At 35.0% G+C, this 18,964-nt stretch overlaps 2 protein-coding genes across 14 annotated transcripts; both read right to left on the bottom strand.

The window, feature by feature from the left end:
• Positions 1 to 337: 337 nt before the first annotated feature.
• LOC123005702 (histidine--tRNA ligase) lies at positions 338 to 3,258 on the bottom strand. 2 transcript variants are annotated; one of them, XM_044399584.1, is made up of 8 exons: positions 3,043 to 3,258; positions 2,600 to 2,881; positions 2,057 to 2,278; positions 1,692 to 1,913; positions 1,435 to 1,641; positions 1,072 to 1,366; positions 743 to 1,023; positions 338 to 692 (listed from the first exon to the last, which is right to left on the bottom strand). In XM_044399584.1, exons 1-8 carry the CDS (start codon positions 3,130 to 3,132, stop codon positions 468 to 470), a joined length of 1,824 nt encoding a protein of 607 aa, XP_044255519.1. In that variant the 5' UTR covers positions 3,133 to 3,258; the 3' UTR covers positions 338 to 467. The 2 variants fall into 2 exon arrangements, with proteins under 2 accessions (XP_044255519.1, XP_044255520.1); XM_044399585.1 differs by lacking the exon at positions 2,600 to 2,881 and having other exon boundaries at positions 3,043 to 3,255.
• A 144-nt stretch (positions 3,259 to 3,402) lies between these two features.
• On the bottom strand, positions 3,403 to 18,294 carry LOC123005698 (proton channel OtopLc-like). 12 transcript variants are annotated; one of them, XM_044399570.1, is made up of 14 exons: positions 18,035 to 18,294; positions 14,070 to 14,234; positions 12,132 to 12,262; positions 8,978 to 9,389; positions 8,680 to 8,745; positions 8,019 to 8,319; positions 7,810 to 7,970; positions 6,939 to 7,095; positions 6,621 to 6,833; positions 6,340 to 6,552; positions 6,038 to 6,287; positions 5,709 to 5,990; positions 5,384 to 5,597; positions 3,403 to 5,332 (listed from the first exon to the last, which is right to left on the bottom strand). In XM_044399570.1, the coding sequence occupies exons 2-14, from the start codon at positions 14,217 to 14,219 to the stop codon at positions 5,024 to 5,026; spliced, it is 2,859 nt and encodes a 952-aa protein (XP_044255505.1). In that variant the 5' UTR covers positions 14,220 to 14,234; positions 18,035 to 18,294; the 3' UTR covers positions 3,403 to 5,023. The 12 variants fall into 12 exon arrangements, with proteins under 12 accessions (XP_044255505.1, XP_044255501.1, XP_044255502.1 ...); XM_044399566.1 differs by lacking the exon at positions 18,035 to 18,294 and adding an exon at positions 17,193 to 17,351; XM_044399567.1 differs by lacking the exon at positions 18,035 to 18,294 and adding an exon at positions 17,193 to 17,351 and having other exon boundaries at positions 5,384 to 5,564.
• Positions 18,295 to 18,964: the final 670 nt, after the last annotated feature.

The raw sequence follows: 18,964 nt of genomic DNA, 5'->3' as shown, positions 1-18,964 counted from the left end.
ACTGACTTGAAATATATGAAATTAACTCTCAAGGACGACTTCGAGCTAAATCAACGCGGTTTTGCGTTATTGGCGTTTAGTTTAAGTAGAAAGAACCAAAATAAAGAAATCAATTTATCTAAATATCTTAAAGCATATGCGATTTTGCTTCTATTTATTTATTTTTTTGTTCAGACTCATCTCTAATAATTTGTCAAATTTTATATACTCAATAATTTTTTCGACTCTGTCAAGAACAGGCACAGTCAATGAATGTATTTATATAATTTTTCATCTATTATTTTCTAAATTGTTTTAAATCTTGCGTTTATAAAGTCTCATGAAAAATGAGTTTAAACAATTTTGAAGCGTTTATTGTGTAACAATTTCATACAATCTAAATAAAAAAATGACCACTTAAAAATAAATAAATAGACCTACTTCTCCGCCGCATAATAAATATGTTTCATGTTAGTGAAAATATCTTATTAACACGTTCCATTCATACAAGATTTCTGCAACATTTTCCTAATTTCATCCACTAGTTGCGTACGTGGAACTTCCACTTCATTCCTTGAGGTCACCTCTCGTAATTTAACAACACCCCTCTGAATTTCTGATTCGCCCAAAATAATCGCTAGAGGAATACCGTATTCTTCACAGTGTTGCAACTGTGCTAACAGTTTTGGATTTTTCTTGTACGAATGCTCAACCTGAAAAACACAATAATTATAAAATCAAACCCAAACTCATATTCTCTTACTTTAAATCCTTCATTCCATAAATGGTTACAGAGTTTCATTCTCTCCTCAACCAGATTTTTCTGAGCTGACGCAATGTAAACTTGAACTTCGGTAGTTCGGATTTTTTTATTCGCGGCTGCATATTTTGCTTCAAGGACGGCAAAAATGCGCTCGATACCGATAGAAACGCCGACACAGGGAACCTGTTTGTGTTTGGAGTCAAACATGCTGACGAGGTTGTCGTATCTGCCACCCCCAGCCACGGAACCGACTGAGAATTCAGAGTCGCCACCTGCATCACCTTGAAATGCACCAGTAGTGTTTTTTTAACTTTTTTGCAGTTATATACCTGTTAAAACAGCCTCGTAGATAATTCCGGTGTAGTAATCCAGACCTCTGGCTAGGCTGAGATCGAAAGAAATTTTCTCGGAAATGCCATAAAAGGTGCAATAGTGCAAGATTAATTTCATTGCTTCCAAACCATCAACCGCTGATTTACTCTTAAGCAACCTTTCATCTTTTAATAATTTCTCAACTAGGTCTTCTTTACCATTCAATTGGACATATTCACCAATTAGGTCAGCAACGCTCTCTTCTAGTCCTTTTTCCTCAACCATTTCTTTTTTTACTTCATTCCAAGGTGACTAAATCGATAATTAGTCACGTATTTCAAATGAAAGTGTTTCAATTTAAAACTTTCTAAATTACCAACCTTATCCAATTTATCCACAGCTGAGCAAATCGACCGAAATTTATCCTTCGGTACGCCACAAGCCTCAAACAATCCATCCAAAAGCAACCGGTGATTCAATTTTATAATAAACTGATCCATTCCTAACACTTTTAAAATTTCATAGACGATTTTTACACATTCAGTGTCAGGGATCATGGGGTCATAAGCACCGGCTATATCAAAATCCTAAAATTCGGCCCAATTATTGGGGTTAATTGGATTCGAGATAGACCTACGCATTGATAAAATTCTCTATAGCGGCCTCTAGCTATCGAAGGATTATCTCTGCGGTATACTTTAGCAATGTGGTAACGCTTTATGTTCGTGATTTTGTTCATTGCCAGATATCGGGCAAAAGGAACGGTCAAGTCGTAGCGGAGCGAAAGGATTTCGCCGCCTTGGTCTTTTAAATCATAGATTAATTTCGAATCTTCGCCGTATTTACCCGTTAATACTTCCTGAAGCCGTAACAAATTAATTTGCAAGAAATATTTATAAAATTACATAATCTTTCAAGCGAAATCAGATTATGTTGAATGAGTACATGATATTAAGACACACCTCCAGCATCAAGGTCATCACGTGATCCCGTTATACTCACTTTCAGCTCAAAAATGGGCGTATCAATGGTCTCTGCTCCGTGTTTCTTGAATACTGATATGATTTTGTCAAGAACAGAGTTCCTTAAGGCCATCTGTTCCGGAGAAAAATCTCTGGTCCCCTTTGGTGTCTTGAGAATGAATTTCTGCGGACCAGCTGCTGGAGATTCATCCTCGTTCAGTTTGGCTTTTAACTCTAGTAACTTACTAACTTCTTCAGCGATCTGTGAAAGAAATAAACAGTAGATAACACACAATCGCTCGTTAAATGCTGAACTAGTTTGCTAATTGCACCTACTTCAGCATTCACCTCGAGCTTATCTTCAGGATTTGAAAAGGTCGAGGTCAAATGCATGCAAATTGTGCGACTATTTAACCGGTATTGGGAGAAAAAAGAAATAAAAATGCACTGACCTGTGGTCGGAAACTTGGAGAAGAGGTGCATAAAAATTTGGTAAGTCCCACAGGCCGTGACAAGCGACAAATAGAGCGAAACATGTTGAGGCAACCAAATCAACACTTCAAAAGACAGAAAAGGCAATTACCTGCACATCCAGATAAATATCGATTATGTTTTTCAAGTGATTTAATTTCTGATGAGGAAATTTGCGCTTTTCCGCATTGGAAAAACTCGCAATATGAGCGTGCCATCGGTTGAGATGGGGGTACATTTTATAATAATGGTTTGAAACTAGTTGAAATAATTCCCCGTCGGCAGTCGTGGGGCTATATCCTGAGACATAGCTGCGACTCGAAAAATAATCATTAAGGGCCTCATAGTGCTTTTCGGTTAGTTTTGTATGAAAAGGTGAAAACCCATTCTGGCCCTGGAGGAATTCAAACCTTTCATAATGTGAGGCTAAACTTTTCTAAAACTACTCGGACATAAACCGCGAATAACCTCAATACTCATAAATTAGAAAATGCGTATTAACGGTTTGTTATTGGCGCTTTATCACTTATCAATGATGTAATTATTTCAACTTACCTTTTCTTTGCTTTCTTTGGCAGCTTTGTATTTTCTCACAATTTCACCCTGTACTTTGATTTGTTCTTCCAAGATTTGCTTATTCGACATTGCACTATTTTTTAAAAACTTAAATATGATTCAAGTAATTAACAATAATTAACTCTTAACTGAATTTAACTGAAAACATGTGCTTCGCTGTCACTTCGAAAGTAATCTGATGAAATCTGACGTTAGTGTTTTTGTGCATCGGTTTAGTGTTTTTTGTTGGTAGTTGAAAGGCGCGAAACTTGAATGTTTGAAGTTGCGTAAGTCTTATCACAATCTCTTAATTTTTTGCGATTACAATAAAAAAATAGGTTGGGTTATAAAAACTCGTAATGTTTTCGCACTTTTATTAATCTAAATAAATAAACAATGTAAAGTTCAATGAAATGACTGGTTACTCTATTATGTTTATTACGCTAATTACGTTAAATTACACACAACGTACTAAAATATCAAATGTAAGAAGATTTGTATTGAGAACTAATAATAAATATTAATGTCAAGCATGAAACAAATTGAAAATGTAATGGTAAAACGTTGAACATTTAGAGAAAACGGCAGTGTTGAGTACGATTCAAGCCCACCTACACAGTAGTAGTTTTTAAAATTTATCAATTTAATTGGACATTTGAGCTTAAGTTTTGAATTACCTACTACACATCACGACCTTACTTGAATCTTATTATTTTTCTCGACAATTTAAAATGGAAATAAATACATTATGTTTTTAAAATATATACATTTAATATGAGTATATATTTCTCCAATATCTAGCTCTAGCTATAACATTACTTATAAATATGTAATATTAATGTTATATAATATCTTCTTACGGTGATATAACACAGATTTCACAAGACAGTAATGTAGTACATGTAAAATTTTGATGAGAACAATGACTGATTCAATAACTTAGTGCTAATTTTTACTTACAATGGAATCACATTTTTAACGATTATTTGCATTTTCATGATCTAATTCGAGACCTTGTATAGATTTCAATTTTTTGTTCTAATAAACATTGTACCAAACAATTGGTCATTTACTTATTATAATATAAACTGATTCAGAAATAAGTTTTACCCACCTTTGTGGGTAAAGTAAACTCTATAATCATTCAAAGGGAATGAGATAAATAAAAAACTAAGGTCGTAGGTATGTGTTAAGTCTTTTGGTTTAACATTCAGTTTTCGGTGGTCCACAAAAATTACAAGCAGTACATTTCAATAACTATAGAACTAGTGATGTGGCGGTACAAAAGTGACAAAGAAAATAATCTCATTTTGCCTGTGAATATATCTATAAATGTTTATTTGTTGTTTATTATTCTCCCTTGAACAAAAATCACATAAAATTTCCACATTTCCACCAATATGGTTTGTTTGTTATATACACACATATACCAACATCTAACTAGACTACAATTCAATATTATTAGTAGCGCTCACTTGAAATGTATATAAAAATGTTGGAATTACATATTTTAAACTTCTAGAGTGTAATTTCGAGAAAAATGTATGGATAGATACTCTCCCCTCGTCATTACTGATCATCTATGTATACACTAAAACAGTTATTCAGAAACACTGATCTAATGTTGGATGGGTCTGTTCCGAGTAACAAAACGTCTACGGGTTCATCTAAGTACTTTGGTTTTTTTATTACAAACATGTGCGTATAACAAGGGAGCAAAACTCCCAAAAATAAATCGTGTGAACTAGTTTTCTAGCAACTAAATAACAATGAGAAAATGAAGTGAAAAGCCTAAAGTGTAACGCATAAATAAAGTATATACAAAACAAACAGAAAATAAAATTTGCTATTCCAATAAACTATAATAAATAAAACAAAAATTTTGCTTACTTTAGATGAGCAAAACGATCAGACTTATATCTTAAAGGGAGTGTGTTTGTTAGCTGATCCCTCGAAAAAACATAAATGCTTTAAGTACTTATTATTCAAGTCTCGCTTTGTAACTAGTTTTCCAAATTTCGGCTAATGTGACGGCTGAATGGAATCTATGGAAAATGCAAAGTGGTAATGTGAAACGCTGGACGATAGCCCAAGCTAAGAATCCATAAAACTTTAATTGTACAGGATTTGCTTTCACTTTCTGCATCTCGAAAGTGTAAATTATCCACATGGTAACATTACAAATGAGCAGAAAAGTGACCACTTGTCGGCCCGGTTTTGAACGATCGTGTTCCGGAAGATGGACGCGACGGCGCGAAACGTCAGCGATAAACAGCAACTGGAGAATCACCTTCAACATAACAACATTATACCACAATTTTTTTAAAGTCCTTTTTCGTACCTGGAGCACTGAGAGGATTCCGGTAATCATGACTAACAAATTGGATTCGTTGGTGAAGGCGTTCATGTGTCCCGCAATGACACTGAACACCGCATAGATGAACAAACCGAAAGCAGAGACGCGCAGGAGGATGTCATTGAGATCACTTTGTTCTTCAGTTTTAAATTTGAGAGATTGTACCCTGTAATTGAGTCGTGTAGACCTTAGGTGCATTCTTTGATGTGTGTGAAATGAATGATGAGCGCCAAACAAAAACAAAGCATGAAATGAAGAGGCAAATTAGTGCGCAATAAAAAGCTTGATCTTGAGATATCGAGACACTCACCTTATAAATCCAATAATTATAGCAATAATGCTGAGCACCATAAGAACACAATGAGACACATCCGCGAGATAGATTGCGAGAAGTTTGAAGTGAGACTGATGGATGAGCACGAAGAAAAGGATCAGACATATCAGAGACCCGACTAGAAGGAGAAGTCCAAAAAATAAGCCTTTGGAAGCCCCTACGCAATCGACGCGGCCTTGTTGGGCATGAGCCAAAGCGACGGCTCTTCTTGAAAGCATCACTTCAAGACGGTGTTCTAAGTCTTCTTGGGTGACATATCTGGAAAAACTGAGTCATTCTGGATGTTGCAAAACGACCCAAGGTACCTTGGGTTCCTTCCGATGTGTTTCCACATGACGTAAATCACCGCAGCCCCGATAAGCGAATACTCAATGATAAAAGGGAACAAATAAGGTGCAGAATCTTGAACTATTGATCCCATTATATTCACTCGGCCACAACTTAGAGGACTCACATCCGTGCCATTAGAAGCATTTAAAGCTTTCAGCGCTTGAGGTATAATATCTTCCATGAATTCCGTTCCGTTATTAATGGCATTCGACGGCTCTTCCGCCACTAAAAATCCCCCCAAAACAATTAAAAACCCTTCAAAGGCAACAAAGCGTACCGTTAACCACATTGTTAGTATCAAAGTTATTGAAACTTCGAAAATCAAAAAAGCTTCGGTGAGCGGTTGTGGTTGTCGTTGCAAGGGTTGTTGTTATAGCTCTCCAGAATCTGGTAGTTGCAGTTGTTGTTGTTGTGGGGGTAGTAGTGGGAGTAGTTTGAATTAATCGCCACAAAGTTGTTGGTATGATGCTTGTAGGAGTTGTGAACACACCTTACATGCGGAAATTGTTAGTAACTGTTAGTAGAAAAGGGGAAAACATGCAATTTTAGGTGACTTACGTCTAGCGCTGGTGGTTGTTGGCAGCGTGGTAGCTAAACTACTTAACGTAGTCGCAGCAGTGCTAGTGGTAACTCTAGCAAGATTTCTCAGTGTTGATGTAACTACAGGTGCTGTTGTAACAGCAGCAGCTGTTGTTGTTATAATATCTGGCACTGCAACGTGACTTCCTAGCACTGTATTTGCGTTACGCAAGTTGTGCATACGAATACTATCTGCAATTATATACAAAAGCAGCTTAATGACCGCTGAAGCATTGTAGCATTTTGTTTTAGATATGTTCGTAAGTGCTCTTGTGGAAAAATCAACAAAAAACTTACCTGTAAAGTTAAGAGTCGAGTTGAATTCGTCTTTATGGTAGATGGTAATCTCCTTAAGATATTCAAGCACAAGAGTCCGAATCCAGACACAAATATTTGTTGCAACAACATGCATTAAACCGAAACGTGCTATGACTTTAAATCGATGAATGTTTAACTGAAATAATTTAAAAATTTGTTAGAATCCAATTCATTTCTATTTCTTTTCGTTTGATTTAAAAATGCTTTTTGATAATTTAAGTAGATATTTTTACGTCAACATTATGTAAATCACTTATTTCTTCTGCAGAAGGAACAATCAATTAAAAGTGTTTATGAGTATTTAATAAATCAATGCCTTGATTAAATTATGATTACCTAATTCTTAAATTATTCTAATTAGTGCAAGCTTAAATTTTAATGCGTAGTATGTGCAATTTCGAGTAAATAGAATTGGAAAACATCTTGAGACCTATCCAAGTTCAAAAATTACCTATTGTGACATTATTTTGTTTTGTTATATTTTTTTTAATTAATTAAGCCTTTAAATACAAACTAGTTTTCAAGCGTTAAATGCCAAAAAACATAAATTAGTTCCATCTGTATGAATTTCTCTCATATTTATAAATTTCTGCGTAAATGAACTTTTCTAGAAGTATAATAATAATTGTTTATCAATTAGTAATAATACTACAAAATGGCTACAAAAACATTTCTACAAAAGGTGCAGGGTGCAAATAAAATTCAAAATAATTGAAAATGGTAACAAAAACCATGTTACTTGAAAAACACCAAGATTTTAGTTTGTGTTGCCATCGACAGAGCAAAATTTTGACCTGACACCTATATGTATAAAATGTTGGTGAGAAATTTCTGACAAATGTAAACTTACCCTCGAATTCATAAAAATAAAATACATTTGCATAAAAGTGAAGATCATCTGAAGAACAGGATTGACCCCTCGCAAAATCATGTAACAAGGAGAAGTGAATGGCACTTCGAAAAAGGTTCCGAATTCCAGTCCGTTATAAATCATGGTACCCAGGCCGAAAGCTGTAACAATATTTATGATTATTTTCTTTAGTTTTCGATAAATCTCACCGATGGCGCCGATTCTGAGGAAGAAACTGCCGTGACTTTGGTCATTTTGCGTCGTCTTCCTCTTTTTCTTGCATTTAGTGACAGTTCCGGCCTCCACGTCGGCATTGTTAGACGACGGCGCCGGCGTTGGAGGGACCGGTGGTTGTGGTGTCGCAGGAGGTGGCACCGCAGGTGCAGCAGGAGTAGTTTGTTCCTGCGAGACAACAGGGGCGTCAGATTGTGCACTGATTTCAGCCACAGGCACCGGCACTGCAGCCAAACCTGCGTCAACCACCCCTTCGGAGTTGCGCCGGTATGTGCTCTACCCCCACAAAACCAAATAAAATAATGAATAAACGAAACGAGTGTGCGACATGTTTGTGCGTGTAAGTTTCGATGGGAATTTTATTTTGTTTTATGGTAGTATCAGCGGAAAAAGGATGTGATCGACAGCTACGCATCCAGCACTAAAAGTTCTACTTAAGAACCAGTTGAGTGACTTTCCAACACCACTTCACATACTTTTCCTCAACACAGATAAGAAGGGGAAGCTTAAATAAAAAGATTTCATGCTAAGGACAACACAAAAAGTGCGACAAGCAACTTTTTATGATGTTGAAGGGACGAAAAGCCAATTGTAGGAAGAGGAAGGATAGTTGACTAGGCACCAACCTTCGCTCACCTGGTGAGTTGGGGATGTTGCCTTCTGCTGGACCATGTCACGCATCTTACGTGGAAATCTCTCCCTCTACACGCACAACATGCTCAACAACGCAAAATAACTCAAACTTAATAAATAAAGTTAAACAGAAAAACAATTAAACACAAAATTGTTAATTGAAATTAAACGTAAATTAAAGTCAAAAAAGACCACCCCTTCATGTTTACTCACAAATAAGTTATTCGCCTTTCAGGCGCTATAACTTATTCGTGATTGAAATGTTATTCAAACAGTCTAGACGTGATGAAAAGAAAATTACCTTTTCCTGTTTTTTGCTCTTCTTATCTTTATCCTTCTCTTTCTCTTTCTCCTTCTCCTTTTCTTTTTCCTTCTCTTTTTCCTTTTTCTCTTTTTTAAGACGCTCTTTTTCCTCTTTCTTTTTCTTTTCCTCCTCTTTTTTCTTTTCTTTTTCTTTCTCTTTGGTTTTTTCTTTGGGTGGTTTTTTCACTTTCTCTTTCTTCTCACCCTCTGAGCAACACGTACTCTCTTGTAATAGAAAACAGAAGACGTAGAGAAGAAACAATATACTCATACCGTAAAGGTATGTAAAGAAACCTTCGTAGTAATAAAGGGGGATATTGTGAGTTACTACATCTGATATTACGTATGCTATACACACAACAACCAAAAGTTTCGCATACACAAAACTCATGATTATGAACAAGGAAGTCCTGAAAAAAAACACAGTATAAACCTTCGTGGAGACAAAATTCTTACTATATTCTTCATAGTGTATTATTAGTGTTGGCATTGAAATTACATTAGATTCAGACTGGGAAAGTTATTCAAAATATTATTAAAACCGTCAACGTGAAAAGTGGTGTCATCAGTGTGCGTGTTTACTTCCAACGCAAAATGTTTAATTACCATAAGCAAGTAATGATAGTAATCAATATTCAAACATTTATGACATGAATACTCCATAAATCATTTTAGCTAGCATTCTGCCAATTTACTTGAATTAATTTTTCCAAAAAGCCTTTTAAAACTAACGTTTGTTTTGATATTCGTCTCAACCAAGCGTTGTAAAAGCTGATGCCTGAAAATACGTACCGAGGTTTATCGGAAACGAAAAGCTCAAACATTGTGAATTCACTCTGACTAACACTACTGCACTAATTTTCTAAAAATAATCGCGGAATTTCAGATTATAGTAGGGTCAACAGTGCTCCCACTCTGCCTTCTGGCAGTCTTGTTATGTTGTATATTCCAGACCTGGTCTTTTACGATAACATTATGGTCATTATGCTAAGAAGGCTTCAACAAGCCTTTCAGCTACACAAACAATGCTGAATTACGCTTGGCAAAACATTGTTCGACCAGAAGTTGTTTCAGTTTTTATTATAGAAGAATGACATCATGCTTTCAAAATTAAGCAAAACTAGCACAAGGCATTTTTAAAAATATAAATTACAGCTACTTAAAGAGCCTTACTACTTAAAAAAAATTAGAAAAAAAACTATTTTTCAGTTTTCAGTTGTCGATTAAAAATATCAACAAAACTTTTTTCAAAAAAGGACTAAAAAACAACGGCATTATCAAGAAAAAGATGTTCTAGGATTTGTTTATAAAAAAACCCAAAAGTAAATCAAATTAATATATCAATTTGGATAGTCTGGTGATTTGTTTTTATGAAAACAAGGAGAATACTTGAGGGAGAATTTCTTAACATCTGAATCAATAAAGTTCATATTTAAGATGGCTTCGTGAAAAAACAAGATAATTTCTTTGTTACATTATTTGCAGCTCCTTTAGTCATTGATTTGGTATCCATTGCAGCATACGAAAAATACGAAAACAAAATGAGATAAAATTACAGATAATTTACTGCATATTTTTGTTTTTCATTAGGAAAAAACTAATCGTAACTCGAGCCTGGCAGCCATCATTATAATGAATGAGCTATGTAATATCAAGTGTTTGTCATTAACCTCAAGTTCTTTATGTTACGATTTGTAAAATTTTCTACCGTCGAATGTTGATATTATCGATCAAATTATTTCCTTATTGACTCGTTTATTTCTGAAAACACACCAGGAACTGGCGGTTTGTATTGTCTGAGTGTTTCAAAGCGTTTCGAGCAGTTATTAATTAGAATAACATTTTCCAAGCAGATTTTCTTAAAAATAAAAGGGCTTTTCACCTCAAAACAGCAAAGTTTGAGAGAACCTCACGAAAGGATTTGAGGCATTGTTTGTGTGAATACCTTTTGTCTGGCTTGGGTTGAACCTTTTTGAGTTCCATTTCTTTGTTGGCGGCATTATTTTTTTCAGCAGCAGAATCACTTCCGCCGTGGGCCCGTGATACCGGAAGTGTCGCCATATTGTCGACAGACTCCACCTCAACAGTGGCAACCTTGAGTTCACCACCGCCCACCATTATTCACATAAATCCAATAACAATTTTCAAAAATACCCAAATTTGTAATTTCGTTGGTAGTTGAATCACATTTTTAAATTCTAATCGTATCGATGTTCTTAGGCCGGATCAACAATTTTTATGATTGTTTTGTTTATCTTAATCAATTACATTTTCTAATTGCATTTATCAGGGATAAAACATCGAAGGGGGACAATACAAGTTTTTTCTTAATTCACATCATGATCAGGACGCTTATCAACCCGTTTACGTCACACTTAGCACCAATTAATGACAATTCACCGTATTTTTTTTTATTTTTAATGATAAAAGCTCGGCGTTAGACGCCTCGATACCGTGAACTAGAAAGCTCGCGAGAGCCGATAAAGGAAGGGATGCTGCAGGAGAGTCACGTGTTGTACCAGACTTGTTGGGATTGGTCCATGAGAAAAGCTGGCCCGGGATTTCGACCTAGTGACCTCCGTGACCTCTCCCAAAATATTGCCAAAATCAAAGGAATTTTCACTTTAATTGACCACAAAACCATTCAAAACTCCTCAAAAAACCCAAAACAACTTTTTTTTCTTAAGCAAGCCGCTAAATTAAGCAAAAATCAAAGTCGAGCTTTTATGAATTACCAACAGAGCTTTTGATTTCTGATTATGGTTGTCACTATAGCTCCAAACGTTTAGTTTATGACATTTATTGTAAAAGAAAGGATGCTGCGTGGAACGTTATTGATCAATAGCACCCCCACTACCATTTATGAGGGCGTAGCAGCCACTTCAGCTCTCCAGAAGAGCAAATGGAGCTTATTATGTTGCCGCGTAGTACACGCAACATGATCTCTTTACGCTAAACTTTGAGAAGGATCAACCACCGGACCGGAAAGATTTAAAGCCTGATTACCCTTCACGTAAAAGGGTTCGACCTTTTTTGAAAATTAACTGACATTATATGTGTACTTTTATAATAAGAGGGGTTTCACGAGTCACTTCTAAATATATTTATAAGTAAGTGAGAATTCGAATATTTTTTATAAATGCGATACTTACTTAGCATTCTTTGGAACAAACGTGGTTTCGACATAGTGAAAGTCATCTTCAGGCTCTTTAGGCATTAAAGGTGTTCGATCGGCGCGATGATGAGTTGGTGACGTATGAGAACCGTAACCATCGGCATTAAGCTGTAAAAAATAAAGACAAATGATGATTCGACAAATTTGTTGAAAGATCATTATCCTTTAGCAGAAAATCGATTGCGGTGTATTTGTATTGGGGAAATATTGTCTCATAAAAATAAAACTCGTATCTTTGTAGCGGAAGAAAATTAATACTGATTTATAAACGTTATTTCATTTTTATCACAATTTAATGTTGTGGAAGTACAACAGGTGGTTTTGATTTAAAAATAGAACATATGACCCGAAGAGAATTCGTGATTTTTTAGACCACTTGGCCGCTAGCATTTTATGTTTTATTCACGATTTTACGTTCTTACTTTTTTACTTACTTACTTTAAAAACTTTATTTTTGTTCTTATTTTTTACTATTTCCATAAATTTACGATTTGAAATACACATAAACAAAAAATTGTGTTCGTAAGCTTAAAAAACTATAAATTTTTCCTAACAAATATCTTAATTTTCAGAATAAATGTTTAACAAAGTCTTTTAAAGAGGAACCTTCCATTTTATTTGTATTATTCATTTGTGAAAATAAAAAAATACAAATTTGGAAATTAGTATCATTTATTAGTAAAAATAAATTAAAACAATTAGATAATTAAGCAAAATTAATTAATTCAATTTCCAGGGCAATTTATTCCTTGTTGATTTTACTGACTAATTGTTTGCGTTTTACTTTTTAACAGTTTACAATCAAAAATCTAATTATTTAGTCCAATCAAAAGGTTACAGTGACAGGGTTTATTATCATTAAATTAATTAATTAATCTGTATATATCTAATTGTAAAAAACAACAAAAAACTGATGCGATTATTATTGACAATTTACAATAATCTGCAGTAAATAAGCCGCCCATTTTATGACTGCAGTTTAAGTAGTTAACATCTTAATAGGGTTGTAAGACTGTAAATTTATAATGGCTTAAACATATACCACTAAGCAGCATATCCCTTGTCATCATTACGTTTCAAAAATAAACATTCTAAATTTATCCCTACATTTGTGGGATATGATTTACGGTTCGGGAATACCATTATTCCAAATGTTTGTTCTCATTAATTTTTACGGCCTAAATGAACCAATTAACATTCTTTCAAAACTGAAATTATTCAGTTTCAAAGAAACTTTTCCAGATTGTGAAAACGGTGTTTTTACTTGAAGAACTTTTATTTTTTTGGAAGCTTTATTACATTATTGATCTACTCTACATAACTCGTATTCTAAGAAACCCAATATGTAAAGTGAGTTGCATAAAACTTTGCGACATAATGGGGAGTACAGCACAACCGCAAACCAGTTCTTTGAAAGATTCGCGACCTGTTTGCGAAAGAATACAATAAATTATTCAATCAACTTCTCTCCAAGTCTGTATAAGTTGGCCACCTTGGAGCTGCGAAATCCACCTAACAAAACTCATAAATAATAAAATATTTTGATAATTGAAAATCTGGAGTAGATTGTGGAGGAGAAAATGATAGTTTCCAGAGGATTATTATCTATTAATTCGCTTCCAGTTTATTAAATTTTTTATTTTGTGAAAAACGATTATTTAGTAACGGTACAAAAGTCAATAAATCATTCTATAATAATTAATAATACGATAATTAAGAATCAAATACCAAACCGGTTATCGCCTTCGGAATAAGTAGTTAATTTTATGCATCACGGACCGTTCCACCCATCCGCCCGAAAGAGAATTTAAGCATAATTGAATAAAAAACTCAATTCAAGAGCACATCGCTGTAGCGGACTTTTCAACCGTTCGTTTTGTATCTGTATTTGACGTTATGAAAAATCTGTTCTTACTCTAACAATGGTAGCTACAGGCTGTTGGTGATGCGGTTGGTCCATGGCGAACGGCGGTGGTGTTGGTATTTTCTTCGGAAGCGGTTCCATCGGTATCTGCTCCCCCAGGAGGCGCTCTTTCATCTCGTGAATATACGGACACCGTTGCATGTTCGTGATTTTGTACTGGAACAAAAAGGAATAATGACTCGCCCTTGTCTCGAAACCATCATCCTGAAAATGTGCAATTACAATAATAGGCTTAATGGCCACCAAAGGCTTGGTTGCACAATTGATCGTTGGCGAGGTTTACACTGCGATTGAGTTACGACAGGATTTTAATTGGAAAAATGCCACGAACAACAAGTGGTTTTGGTTCCTGCTTTTGTAATTAATTCTGTACATGTAGAAAAGAAAGCGGGAAAATTCATTAATGGTAGTGGTTCGACATGATGAGTGTTAGAATCATCCGCGCAAATATGGACTGGCTTTGGCGGAAATATGTCAGGAAGTCGTTTGCTTTGCATGGCAAATATTTACAGGACTTTCTGACAACAGATGGCTCAATTATATTTAAATCCTGATTATAAAATAATTCTTTTTAATGCTATAAAATCTCATCATTATTCATTATTCGTTCTTTCACAAACTGCTCTTAATTGATCTAAAAACGTTTTGTTTTAAATACAACTATTTGCAATACAATACCTTATTATTTATTCAGTTTCACAGATTTAATCCTTCCTGCTTCAGTTTACTGTTGCTTGCAACAATATACCTATTTCAAATCAGACGTAATAAATCGATAAATTATAAATTACATCTGTAATATTCCCTGAAATCTTAGAGACGACTTCCTTATAAATAAAGTAAGATGTAGGCAGATAATGTTTCTTTGGACTATTAGATAGTTCTTACAACGGGTTTAGACATCTAAAGAGTGGTCAAAAATACGAATAATTGTCCATTTGAGAATAGAAATAGTCGTTTGTGAAATTTGAAACTAATTCAAATACAAAATGCTTGATCCCGTTGGTAATTCAATTTTTCCTTTTCAAATAAGCGTAAGCTTGACTGAACTGATTTGAATAAAACGAGTTTTAACACAAGATTTTTGCTCTAACAAATCAAAATACATTTTCAGTACCGAAGTAAATCCTAGGCAAAATCTTCATCATATTTTGAGCATTAAAACTTGATAAATCGTTTCTAAATATTGCTTTGGACTATTAGATAGTTCTAACCACGGGTTTAGACATCTAAGGAGTAATCAAAAATACGAATAATTGTCCATTTGAGAATAGAAGTAGTCGTTGTTTGTGAAATTTGAAACTAATTCAAATACAAAATGCTTGATCCCGCTGGTAATTCAATTTTTCCTTTTCGAATAAGCGTAAGCTCGACTGAACTGATCTGAATAAAACTAGTTTTAACACCATATTTTTGCTCTAACAAACCAAAATACATGTTCAGTACCGAAGTAAATCCCTTCATCATATTTTGAGCTTTAAAACTTGACAAATCATTTCTAGGTTTCCACAATTTTAACAAGAGATTCAACTATGGGAAAATCTAACACAGATTCTCGTTAATAAATCACTGTCACAGATTGCCGACATATCGCTCTTTGCTTTAATTACTACAAACTGCAGAATTACAAGAAATAATATTACATTTAACAACACTCAGTACACATTTGATTAAATATAAATCTCACAAAGAAGCAATTAAATTTTCCTTCATAAATCATCATCTCTTACATGACGTTAATACAGAGATTAACTTACAAAACGAGTCTAACACCAGGGAAATGCAACTACAATATAGTAAATAAGAGCGATAAGCACTTAATGGGCCATTGGGGTCGTTTAGAGACTTACCAGAATAAAGCCATTAACTCGCCTGAATTATAAAAGATATTGCCGTTTTAGAAGAAATGTATTTTGTAATGCAAATCAAAAGGAATAAAAATTAAATAAATTTTTGAAATGACACACATTTTATAAATGATTCAGCAGTAGTTATTAAATTTTGAATATTAATTGTGGGCTTTGCTCTATAATATTCCGCACCAGAGTGCATATCCTCTAAATTCTGCGGTCCATAACAGAAATGTTGAATGTCATTACCACGCATTACGATTGTCACTTGAACTGTACTTTACCATTGACGTCAATACCAGCTTCAAGTAACTCTGTAACACCTGTGTTGAATTGTAACCGAAAGATAATTATCAATGGTTTCGCTTTACAATTGATTAAAATTTATATTCTAGTCTGTCAACTCCTTAATGGTAGTAATGAAGTCGTTATGGTTTCCTAAATTAGTCTGGATTGAGGTGTGAACAAATAATTCAATTTAATTTAAAAATATAGGTCACACCCTTCCCTATATCGATCAAAACAAAAAGCGCAAAAGCTGAAGCGAAACATATTTTTAACCCAGTTCCTCACCCATGAACCTCGCTCCTAAACCGACCTGAAAGTCATTAAAAAGCAATAAGTTTCACTCTTGGTCCACGTACCAAAAGCTTGTTTATTTATCCGAGCGCAAATACACAAAGTGTATCAAAGTTATTTCAGTCAACTCACCTAAAACCCAGGAATAGGCGCCAGCAGAGTCAGTGCATGGGTGCATAGTGCAAGGACAACAAAACCAAAACAACGCACCACTCGGCGATGTTATCGAAAAAGCTCCCCGGAAATGTCATCGGGAGGGTTGGATACGTGCTTTGGCGGCTAACATAAACCGGAAACAAGTCCGTCGAGTTCACAAAATAAAGCAACAAAAGTGCGTGCGTACAACTAGTCTACTGCGATTAGGTCGACGGACTCGCGGCCAACTTGATGGTAGCTTCGCCACTGCGCTGCGCATTTGTCCCGGATTCCCCGCTCTCTTGATGATTACGGACACTTTTCGCCAATTCCGGGTCTCATAGATTATACAAGAGGGATGAAACGCACACGTGGGCAGAAGTGGGTTGATATCCAAGTGATCGATCAAATTTTGAATTTAGAAAAACCGTAAGTAGCAATGTTTAGAAGCATGACCCAATTTCTAGCAAACTACAGACAGCTTCAAACAAATTTAAAAGCTTCACTCAAACAACATTTAAAAAAAAAACATAGCGAGATCACCACTTACAATTTTAACTTTACATTTGATGGCTTTCTGGTGTCTGTCATCATTTATAATTTCTTCGTTTATTTTGGGCAATTTGTTCATTTTTTATTTGTTTCATTCTAAATGTTGACTATAAGTGCATGGTGATAGAAGAATGCACTTGAACGAACATCTGAAATCGTTATGCGCGAATGTGTGTTGGTGTGATAGTTGAAGCGTTCACCGTCGGACGTCGGTGAGGCGCCACTATCTAGAGCGTCAAGCAGTCTGCTCGTAGAGCTTTCACATTCATTACAAGACATTCGATATCAACTTATCAATTGAATTATTGACGTCTTCTTACTCGAAAGCTCAACTAATTGAAACCAAGTCCAAGACGTCAATCTGATTCAACTTAAAGATTTTTTTCTGATTTCAGCCCTATTTAGGTCACATATGCGACCAGAAGAAGCTTTTGTGACATCTTTTGATTTTTAGTCACGTATTACACGCTCGAGTCGTTTACGTATACTGAAGGGTGGCTATTTTTGTCCCTCATCGGCACCCTACTTCCCGTACCGCATTATTTCACATCAAGTGTTCCGAATGTTGGCCCTAATGATTACATTTCAGGTACAAAAATTCCGAAAACATATACTTCTGAACAAAATGAAAAGAATGCAAAATGCATTTAATGAGGTAACCTTAGGGGTCGTTTATCCCCTCCAAACACCTGTTTCTGCAACCGAACAAAGGAGCATCGGGACGCCACCAACGCCGATCGAAGTCCACTACTACCCTTATGGAAAAAGTTCGAATCAAAACAAAATTTTAGAGGGAAATTTGTTGCAACTTTAATTTTTGTTTTTTTTTTTTAATCTTACCTAATCTCCATGTTTCAAATCCTCAAAGATATCTCTTGTCCATCGACTACTTCTTCTTATTTCTAAATGAAATCACCACCATTTAATTAATTGCGATATGTATCTTTGGTTTATTATTATTTTCGTTTAATTTTATTACAACATTATTAAGCTAACGAGTCCACTACTAGTACTAGAACTAACTGGAAACTCGCGTGTTACCGCTTCTAAACTCTGGATAACTATAGTGAACGTTGCATTACGCTACAGACCGTAGAATGCGTTTTAGTGTTTTGGTTTCCCCCTACTACTGTTTGTATCACGTGACTTGGCTTTAGGGGCTCGGAAATGAAGACCCTTGCGACTCACATGCTATCGTGGACCATACAACCCTCTTATTTCATTCCGATGTAAATTTTTTAACAAGCTAAAGTACAGTTCGACAAAACTTTCATTTTTCTAAAGAGAAACATAATATGTTTTCTTTACGACTTCTGACTGTTAATCTCAAGTGTACAAGTGCACATCAAGATAAACTACATGCTTATTTCGAGTGTGTTTATGATTCTCGACTGAGAACTGTTTATTTTCGCTCTTTTGATGAAAAGTCAATTCTCTTGGGATGTCTCCGGGTTCTTGACACATTTTGGGTTGAAATCAGGAACAGGAACGGTCTTTAACTATAAAACCCGGAAACTACCAACCCTCGCTGCTGCTGTAAATGATTCAAAGTTTCATTTCAGTCCACCCCTTTCACTACCTTCTATTCGATTTTATCTTATTATTCCACACTTTTGCTTTTTGTAATCAAAATTGTATAACTTGCTTTGTTACGGCAACACTTACCCGTTTCTTGTCAATGAAAAATGTTTCAGTATTCATTAATAAAAAAAGGATTTAATTGTAAGAAGTTACTGCTTTCTAGATCCGTTATCGGAGTTTCTGCCAGGA

This window comes from Tribolium madens, unplaced genomic scaffold (assembly GCF_015345945.1).
Source record: "Tribolium madens isolate multiple individuals breed KSU strain unplaced genomic scaffold, Tmad_KSU_1.1 Scaffold_20;HRSCAF=117;Tcas5.2_LG4, whole genome shotgun sequence".
Classification (NCBI taxonomy): domain Eukaryota; kingdom Metazoa; phylum Arthropoda; class Insecta; order Coleoptera; family Tenebrionidae; genus Tribolium; species Tribolium madens.
Note: the sequence above shows the minus strand (reverse complement) of the source record. Positions and strands in the feature narration are given on the sequence as shown.

Coding starts and splice junctions, on each gene's coding strand:
- LOC123005702 (XM_044399584.1), bottom strand. CDS start 3,132: ATGTCGAATAAGCAAATCTTGGAAGAACAAATCAAAGTACAGGGTGAA. Junction 1,914..2,056: donor CGCCCATTTTTGAGCTGAAA/GTGAGTATAACG, acceptor TTACGGCTTCAG/GAAGTATTAACGGGTAAATA. Junction 1,024..1,071: donor CTACGAGGCTGTTTTAACAG/GTATATAACTGC, acceptor GTGCATTTCAAG/GTGATGCAGGTGGCGACTCT.
- LOC123005698 (XM_044399566.1), bottom strand. CDS start 17,273: ATGAACAAATTGCCCAAAATAAACGAAGAAATTATAAATGATGACAGA. Junction 8,746..8,977: donor AGAGCAAAAAACAGGAAAAG/GTAATTTTCTTT, acceptor TTGTGCGTGTAG/AGGGAGAGATTTCCACGTAA. Junction 5,333..5,383: donor GAATCCTCTCAGTGCTCCAG/GTACGAAAAAGG, acceptor GTTATGTTGAAG/GTGATTCTCCAGTTGCTGTT.